The following is a 7,487-nucleotide window of genomic DNA, read 5'->3' as shown; positions in this document are numbered from 1 at the left end:
GTTCACCACTTTAAAAAACCTACCTATTGCAGGACATTAACTGAAATCAAATCCTGCAGAATTTGGATAGGAGCAAAAAAAGCGTTATCAATATTATGAAAATACTTTTCCTGAAACAGTTTCAAGGATTGTGAATTTGGCAGATGAAACATAACAAGCATTGAAAATACCTTTAGCCAAGGAAATCTATTGATGTAAAATAAATATATTTACAAATCCAAAGACTGGGTAGAAAAATCCTAACTATCACAAATGAGCATTTTACTACTTGGATTTTTTTTGGGGAAAAAAATAGCTGTAATATGTATATTTTACCGAATAGCAGAAGCTTGTCAAAGAATACTCATAAAAAAGCTTTTGAAACTCCTTATGTGTTATAAGAATGTATGCTTTTCAAAAATGACCTTTGGAAGACTAAACTCTGTAGTTGATAAAAACCATAAAATGTCTATGTATATGTATTTATATATGAGGACAGAAATTGCAAAAGGCTTTGTAATATTAAATACATATGAAATTAACGTCTCCCTGGTCGGAGGATTCCCATACAATTTGCCTTTTTTTGCACAATTTGGCAATGCCAACAGCTACAGAAAATATATCAACCAACCAACCAACCAGCCACTGTTTCATTAGAAACTGCACCAAATCCAATGTCAAAAACATTACTTTATTTTTCTAGGATGAAATGTCCTATTACGTACAAAAAGAATTGCTGTTTAGAATTTACCACAATCTGTTAAAAACATAGCAATCTATTGCCTACAGGTAGGAAAGTTCTTGCCGCAACAAGTTTTAAATGGTTAAGCCCATATATATCTATATCTCTCTATATGAATAAATAGTACAGAAATACTAATGTGATGAGATGCAGAATAATTTTATAATTCATTAAAATGTAGGATTCTTGCATCAGCATAGTGCATACAATATGTAACATTTTTCAAAAGTAAAAGGACAAAATAACCTATATTTGATTACTTCCATGTTAATATTTTAACAAAAACGGTTTCCATGTTTCATATTGAGCATTAGTCTCTTTAGTTTGTAAGCATAGGTTTAAGTGACATTTTTATGTACAAAAAGCAATGGGCTTCATTAGACAAAATTAACCCAGAATAACCTGTACACCTGAGCCTGGAATAAGAAAGAACTGGGAACTGGAGCAACATCTTTCTTTCAAGAAACGAAGGTCTGGGAAAGGTTTTGCATAGCAGGGTGATATTAAACAGAAGGAAACTTTTTAAAAACATTAATTCCAGAACGTGGTGGGACAAAGCTAGTATGAGTTAGTGCAAAATCTAGTAAAATTTTTGCAAAGCTGCATAAACCAACCATGGCAGGTCTTCTAGAGCTATTATTACAATGCCTTGGTACAACTGTAAAGTTAGAACACGGAAAGGAGAAACATGCAAATGTACCCTCCTCCACTGCTTCCATTTCCCACCCTACTGCTTACCCTACTTCTTCTTGTGGGAAAAAAGAAAAAAATCCAAACTCAACCAACCAACCAACAAAAAAATACAAAAACAGAGGATGCCATCTAAAAAATGCCCTTCATAAACTCTAAGTAGCTGTCTGTGACTGATAACTTGCCTCGTATCATAATGTACAGATGAAGGCAATGTGTGTGTGTCACACTACCTTTTTATTAGTACAATCAACTGATGCAACAGGACTGGCACACCCTGAAGATTCTCCTCTGACGTGATGGCAATGGACTGGGAACTACAAAAGGAAGGGCTACTACTATCCTGGACAAACCCAGGTACGATCGGATGGTTCTGCCTTTAATTTACCTTGCAGCCCACCCTTTCCCCTTAAAGGCTTACAGATAATCATTAGCGCACATTCAAAGACACCGTCTGTGGGAGAAAAATGATCTCCATTTATTTTGTTTCATATACATCCATAGTTGAATTTTAATACAAAAAGAAAAAAATTAGAATCTGACAAATGTTTACAAACAAGATACCTTCAAATAGATTTTACTCATTTTAGCCTGGTGCAGAGTAAATGACAAATTGTACTGTTATAGTCAAGGCAACAGAGTCTGTAGTCCAGGACCACTTAGCTCAACCTTTATGCAAGCTTAATTTTTATCTACCATGAACAATAAACTCACTGTTGATTCCCAGTTGTGTGTGTGTGCACATGTGTACATAGCAGCTCCTTTCATAGAAAGAAAAGACATCTAGAGGTCGTCTTGTACTGTTACCTATAGGAATCATGATAAGATACAGAATGGATTACATGTAACCAGGGCTGGATTTTATAAGAAAAAATAATTAGCTGACAAATGAGGGCAGCAATAAAAAAGCGTCTTTTTTTTTTGCAACAATAAATAAATACAGTCAAAAGTTTTCTGTGAGACTCTAAACCAGCTTCTTCACTGAAGAGCAGACGTGGCATTTCCATGGAGTTACACTTGACCCCATATTATCTTTTTTTCTTGCTTTCCTTTTTCTTTTTTTTTTTTTTTCAATAAACAAAGTTTTCCCGCTTCTGCCACAATAGTAAAACCATTTGATCTTGACAAGATAATGGTGTCGTTGACTTCGCTTTTCCCTTGTCCGTTGGACAAAATTGGTCAAGAATAAAATTGGACTGTTATGACCAATAAAAACGAAGTTTAGGTCAAGTCTTGTCAGGATAACCTGACTAAAAACATCTGGCTCCTTAATTTAAAATAGTTCAGACAACCAGATTCTTGCTGTTTTATGTTTAGGTTAACACGCTGAACTTTAAGAAGCTGTAGACTGCAGCTTGTTGTTATGAGACCTACAGAATACAGAAAAAAGGGAACAATTAAGCACCCTCCATTTTTTAAAACAATGATGCTTCATGTGGATGCCAAGGTCAATCTGTCTAGGGGAAGCAGCCATGCTCTTTCATTTACCCTTGGTGAGCAAATGTATTGAGAACAAGTAAGAAATTTTTAGCCTTAAAATTAAAAAAATTCACTGTACACAAAATATGAAAACTCACAGAAAAATGTCAATATTAAAAAATATATATATATTTGCCTAATAAAAATTACATTTTTAGCCAAAGGAACAAATAGGGACATTTACAGAAGCATTACCCTTGTGGTAGACGCTGTGTGTGCATGTGTGCGTGTGCATGTGTGTGCATGCATGTGCTTATTTATACTGATTTGGGGAATGTGAAGGGAAAAAATTATGTTAAAAGAGAAGTAACAATGTTAAAATCACATTTTTCTACTAAACTCCAGAAAGTCTTCTTTCTAGTTTCACAGTTTTATTCACAACTTTTGTTAGTAAACCAAATTACTGTACAGTTTCCAGGACTAAAAGTATGTCCTACTGCAATAGTGTATATAAATACAGCAATTCAGGAGTTTACAATCTTAAATACATTGTCCAACATGGCTGCTAGAATAAATTGTTTATTATTATACATCTCTATTTAACATTAAAAAATTATATTAACTAATCTGAACTTTGGGGTGGCAACTTTGAACTAGGTAATCACGTGGCTTAATAAAAGTGTGACCCCCACATCCAGTTCTGATTCCAGTTAAAAATTCAGACTAAAGATATCACAATCTGTAAGAAAAGAAAGAACATGGATGGTATAAATGATGAATGGTAACAAAGTACAGTAATGAAAATAATTTGCAAACAATGCTGGCAATCAAATTAAAAATGGGGGGAAACATGGCAAAGGAAATACGGGAAACCATAAATAAATCAAATTTCAATGACTGGCTATGTGTTTCTGCCTTAAATCGGAAAATGAACAAAAATTCCCTAACATCTCTCCAATTATATTTTATTTAAGCAGAAGTGAGCAAACTCCTCAATGGGCTCCCATGTTCTTACTAAAACGATATAAACTCAAATATAATAAAAAGCTACCTAAGATAACCTGGTGGCAAGCTCTCCCGAGTGGCCCCTTCCTGTGCTGATTCAGCCCCCGCCATTTCCTTGTTTCCACAGGCCCAGCAGCATCAGCTGCTAACTCTCCCACTCAGGGTTCTGCCTGCAGACTCCCAGCTTCCCTCTCACAGTTCCCACCAAAGGCTATATATATATAGCCTTTCCAATTAAAAAAAAAGTTTTTAGAAATATATTCAGAGGATAATTGTTGGCGGTATAACTCAAAAAGCATGAAGAGGCCTGTGAATAAGCTGCAGTCCCCTGTCCTGTCTTTACTGAATGGGAATCCGGGCTCCCTAGGACCAATCACTTTGGACTTCCAGTTCTCAGAGAGTTAGATTTGTTATACTGCTATTCTCCATTTTATCAACTTCATATTGTTCAAAATCCTGTTATGGCAAACAGAAGTGAGCTCAGGTAACCATTTCCCGCCCTTTCTCTAGTCCAAGTTTTACTTCCCGGTAAATGTAATCTTTCTATGCTCTGTCTAGAGGCTGATTCTAAAAGCTGAAGATCAATGTGGCACTCACATTATTATAACTATGTAAATCTTTTTCTCTGCACCATCTACTCCTGTGCTCAGAGGGCATTCTCAGTATTCCTACGCAACATTTTGTTTTTCATGGAGTTTCTAATTGCCTTTCACTTTCTCCCAGAAACCTCCCTCCTGGGAGTGCTCCCCTCTCCTGCTCGTTTGGACTGCTTGCTGCATAGGCCTGCCATACAGATGTCACCCTGGGTCAGAGAAATTCCCACTGCTTTCTTGAACCTCTTGTTTCCTGGATTCAAGGTCTTGTTTGCTAGATTTGCTTATTTAGCTACTGAACATCTTAAAATAACTTGCTAAGAAAGATGCCTGGGAAGGAGCCCCTTTCTGAGCCCTTACATGACTAACATGTATTCTTTCTCTATATTGGATTGTTTGGCTGGACAAAGACTTCAAGGCTGAAAATCATTTTCCCTTAAACTTTTGGATTTATTTCTCCATAATCCTCTAGCATTCCAGTTGCTAGAGAAAAGTCTGCTAGAGATACCAGTCTAATTCTTGATTTGCAGATTGTCTGTTTTAAAGAGCTTCTTTTAACCTTGGCATCTGGAAATTTTACATGATGTGCGTGGGGTGGAGCTTTTTCCATGTGTCCAGCTGGCTCATTATGTTTATCAATGTCCTCATCACTCCACACCACCCGTCCTGTTTTTCTACCGCACAAAAAAGCAAGCTCCGAGGGAGCAAGAGCTTTATTTGTTCACTGCTGTATCCAATCTCCGCAGACAGCAGTTTCAACCATATGTTGAATGAATCAATGTATTTGCTTGGATTTGAAGTCTTGTGCTTCTCATTAGCTCAGGAAACTTTTCTTATATTAGTCTTTTGATCATTTCCTCTCCTTTGTCTCCTCTATATTTTCTTTCTGGAATTTTGGATACTCTAAAACATCTTTTTTCTTTCACATTTTTCATCTCCTTGTCTTTCTGTTCTTTACACTGGGAGAGTTTCTTGATCTTAACTGTACTGTTTGCAATTAAAAATTTTTTCCAATCACTCCTTCCCCTCAGATTGTTCTTTATTCCTAATATCCTGTACACCATTTACAATTTACAATATCTTCTAAAATCTCTCTCAGGCCATGATTTAGAGGCATGCATTTTATTTATTTATTTATTTATTTATTTATTTATTATTTATTTATTTATTTATTTATTTAGAGGCTCTTTTTAAAGCTCTCTCTGGGATCTATTTTACTGCTACACCATGACCTTCCTCATTCATACTGTAGGTTTTGTTATGTATCTGGCTGCCCCTGGCTGTAGGTTCACAGGTAAAAAGAAGTTAATGGACTAGATAGGTACCTGGAGAGCCCTGTGTATATGTGTAGGGCTGGCTGGCAGGATTTTTTGCTTTAGATCATGGTTTCTCAATCTCACTATTGACATTTTGGAGCCAGATAATTCTGTTTGTGGGGGCGTCCTGTGCATTGTAGAATGTTTAGCAGCATCCCTGACCTCTACTTACAGATGCCAGTACCACTTCCCTCCTCTAAGTGTAACAACAACAAAAATGTCTCCAGGAATTGCTATATCCCCTGGGAGCTGGGGATTGGACAAATTATCCCTGTCGAGAGCCCTACTTTAGAAGAGGGGCTGAGGACTGGGCCTTTCAGAGGCCAGGGCACTTTCCTCTGGGCCCACTCTCTTCTGTCTACGCGAGTCCCCTGAAGTGTAAGCCATTTCTTTAAAGAAGAACCCTGCGCTCTTACAGCTTCTTGGGCTTCTCCTACACAGGTCTGCACGCCGGGGGAGGGAAGGTCCCTGGATTACGATGATTCGACTTAATGATGTTTGGACTTTACAAAGTTGCAAAGGAGTTGTGCGTTCAGTAGAAACAGGTGAAGCTAAGCTATGACGTTCAGTAGGTTAGGTGTATTAATAAAAGCATTTCGACTTAGGATACTTTCGATTTACGATAGATTTGCTGGGATGAAACCCGATCGTAAGTCGTGGAGCATCTGTGTGAATCTCCAGTTATTCCCGCCCTGTCCCTTCTCTCTGGTCTTCCGTGTGATTTCAGAACCTCTGTGTTGGAGGCCCTCTGGGCTTCTACTGAGCAGTAAGCTGTCGTCTCTGCTGAAGAGCCCTCCTGGAGGGGTTTGGGCTGAGGCCTGCCTGGCTTCATCAATTGGTCCTCTTCCATCTGCATTCTGTCTTCCAGAATCTGTTGAAATCTCATTAGCTAACTAATGTCTACCATATTCTTTTCACTATTCTGAGTCTATCTCTTTTTATTCCTTTATTGTTATAGTTTCCTGGGGATTCTGTCATATTGAACAAATCCTCTTCCATTTTAAGTTTTACCGCAAATGGTTGGTTAACATAGAGGGGATGATAAAAGGGCAAGTTTTAGAGATTTTGTCAAGTCTCTTGGTTCCTTGTCTACAGCCTGACTGCTTACATACCTGCTTTCCTCCTCCCTTCCTTGCCTACCGTTTTTGATTCCTTTGCTGAGAAGATAATTGGATACTTCAGCTGGGCTGTCCTTCATTTATTTTAGGTAAACTGACTCTCAAATGCAGTTCTTGATATAACTTGCTACAGGAAAAGGAGAGAGACAAAAAACACCCTACAGATTTTCCTCCGGGGAAAATTACTAAGTAGAGCACTGGTTCTTACACTCTGGTATGGGGAGCCCCTTGGGAGTCCATTAGATAATACAGGTGCTCAGGCCCCAACCCAGCCAAGATCTACTCAACTGAATTTCTAGGGACAACCAGGCTTGTGGGGTGGTGAATGGGAGAGAGTGAATAATGAAATCTCAGGGGCTGGAAAGGGGTGGCAGCTACCATGGGACTGAAAGCTGGGCTTCCGTTGGAAGGAAGGACGTCATGGGCTCCAGAGGAGGGCTGAGGTTTAGAAACAGCAGTAACAAAAGTCACAGCACATGAACATGATGCAAAGTTGCTCAATGCTTTCTGTTACTAGAGGTTCAAAGAAAAGGTCTGTGGACTTAAAAGTCTAGTTTTGTCCATAGAAAAAATACCCAGAAAAAGAAACATTTTATGATTTAAAAGACATAGCAAACATCAATTA

The 7,487-nt window shown here is 37.9% G+C and overlaps 1 protein-coding gene across 1 annotated transcript in view; it reads right to left on the bottom strand.

The window, feature by feature from the left end:
• Window positions 1-649: 649 nt before the first annotated feature.
• BPTF (bromodomain PHD finger transcription factor) overlaps window positions 650-7,487 on the bottom strand; it is a 114,754-nt gene continuing 107,916 nt past the window's right edge. Inside the window, 1 exon segment of the mRNA XM_080681331.1 lies at window positions 650-2,781. Within this exon segment, the coding sequence (XP_080537457.1) occupies window positions 2,745-2,781 (37 nt within the window). The 3' untranslated portion in view covers window positions 650-2,744.

Source organism: Plecotus auritus, assembly GCF_963455305.1.
Source record: "Plecotus auritus genome assembly, chromosome: 7".
Classification (NCBI taxonomy): Eukaryota; Metazoa; Chordata; class Mammalia; order Chiroptera; family Vespertilionidae; genus Plecotus; species Plecotus auritus.
Note: the sequence above shows the minus strand (reverse complement) of the source record. Positions and strands in the feature narration are given on the sequence as shown.